General features: G+C 30.4%; 1 protein-coding gene across 1 annotated transcript; it reads right to left on the reverse strand.

The window, feature by feature from the left end:
• Positions 1-1,272: 1,272 nt before the first annotated feature.
• Positions 1,273-1,998, reverse strand: LOC111038822. The gene has a single exon (XM_022322063.1). The coding sequence runs from the start codon at positions 1,996-1,998 to the stop codon at positions 1,273-1,275; it is 726 nt and encodes a 241-aa protein (XP_022177755.1).
• Between the last annotated feature and the right edge of the window lie 384 nt (positions 1,999-2,382).

Here is a 2,382-nt window from a genome sequence, read left to right on the forward strand (position 1 = left end):
AAAAGTGGTACAAAAAGAGTCAATGATTCAAAAAATGGTCTTCAAGTGCATTTAAAAATTCTAAAACTCTGAATTTTAATATTATATTATGCATTATTTAAGCATAAGAATAGGATGAGCATGCTCAAAAAAATCACTCGGCAGTATACACTAATATTAATTTTATTTGTCGGAAAAAATGAGAATTTTTATGCAAAACCATTTTTTGACCAAATCAATAGTCTAGTACAGCGGTTCCCAACCCATGGGCCGCGGCCCACTTGTGGGCCTCGAGCAGCTTGGTACTGGGACGTGAACCATATAAATATATAATATTTAATATTATATATATATTTTAAATAATATTATTACATATTTTTAGTGTATACCTAATAATATTTCTGGTTATAATAATATTTATCAATATTATCTACACTCTGCAGTGTCAAATTGGTGTCAAATTATTAATTAACGCTAATTATAGAAATCAACTGAATGTTGAAAGTGATTTAATTGTAAAATCATTCAATTTTCATCCTTGATATTGACTCTCTCATGAAGGACAATTAATGTCAAAAATCACATTAAACTGTTTAAATTGTGTTTTTCATGATAAACAATTGATTTTTTAATTCTTTTTAGTTCTTACAACTGACGTTTATATATACATATATATTTTATGCATTCGTATAAAGGTGAGCTGTTTGAGAGCCTCAAAGATTTGTTTACAAAATTGGTGGTCCCCACAGCTAAAAAGGTTGGGAACCGCTGGTCTAGTAGGTACCTACTTCGTTGATACGAATTGTTAAAGTTTTTATTACCTTTATTCATTATATTTAAAATGTTATAAGAACATTATTTTTTTTTTTTCAGGTGAGGGGGGCCACCGTTAGAACTGACCTGTTCTAGAGAAATTAAAAAATCGACGGCCAGCTACTTTTAAGACATATTTTTACTGGTATCCCGACAATTGAGCGAAAGAAAAAGAGCGAACGTAAATAAGCGAATGAAAAAGAGCGAATACAAAATGAGCGAATAAAAATATGAGCGAAAACATATAGAGCGAAAATATAATAGATTGCACATATAATAATATAAACTAAAATATTTCATATTTATTCATGTTTGTCATACTTATTGAATATTTTTCCTGCATTGAAGTTATAGTCTGCAGTTTTCGCCAAATACACTGACTGAGATGAAAAAAGCATCCACGGTTTTCGATTTGTGGAAATACTTCTTTAAAAGCATTAATAGAGGCGTTTTCAAAATCAGTTAAAATAGATTTTGGGTTTAAACTATTTTTTTTTTTTTTAATTTTTTTAATAAACTGACATAAGTAGATGATTTTTTATCGGGTAATAGTGCATATAATGTTGGTATACATCTATCATATTTTAATATGTGTATTGTATAGATTTGATTAAAAATAGGTGGAGCTGATTTGAAAGTACCATCAGAAAACCAGTGATCGGATTCCGACATCAGATCCAAACTATCGGATGTACAAAAAATTATAATTCGTTTGTTTGACAAACCATAGTCATCGATACTGTCATATAAAACAAATTGTTTACCATGAGTAGTCAATTTATATTCAATTGGCAATTGGTGTAAATCATCGAGAATTTGTGGATTAGGTGGAGCTAAGCAATTTCTTTGTCTCGTTCTTTGAATTGTACGTTTCAAGTGTGCGATCTGTGGAAGTGCACCAAAAACAATTGGAACTGTAGAAGAAGACGACTCACCTATTATAACTGCAGGATTATCTCGAGTTTCAACGGCACGCTTTTTAATATTTTCGACTACTACTTTCGCTTGATTTTTAATTATATCAGCAACATGATTATGATCAGAAGGGCCTTTAATAATTTCGCCGTGTTTTAAATTCAAACGCCCTGTACATAGTTTGTCTATACATCGCCAATATTCAACATCTTTATGTATTTTTTCTTTTCTATATAAGAAACTATTTAACGGTAGTAAAAGTTTTCCTTGTTGTGACTGAATATACTGCATTTTACATACACAATCGAAAACACTATATAAATCGAACACACTAATATAAGAACTCCGGCGGACGACTAAAATAACAAATTCAACCTAGGTACGACGACAGTGACACAGATAAGACAAATAATCATAAACGTAATCTTATCGAATCGTTATCGTGGACTTTTCGAATCCTAAAATATTTCACTAGTTTCACATAATTGGTACATAGCTGGTATAAAATATTTAAAGACGAAAACGTTTATACTATATATTTTTTCGCTCTATATGTTTTCGCTCATATTTTTATTCGCTCATTTTGTATTCGCTCTTTTTTATTCGCTCATTTACGTTCGCTCCTTTTCTTTCGCTCATTTGTCGTAGACCCATTTTTACTTACCAATATTAAAA

Source organism: Myzus persicae, unplaced genomic scaffold (genome assembly GCF_001856785.1).
Source record: "Myzus persicae strain clone G006 unplaced genomic scaffold, MPER_G0061.0, whole genome shotgun sequence".
In the NCBI taxonomy this organism is placed as follows: domain Eukaryota; kingdom Metazoa; phylum Arthropoda; class Insecta; order Hemiptera; family Aphididae; genus Myzus; species Myzus persicae.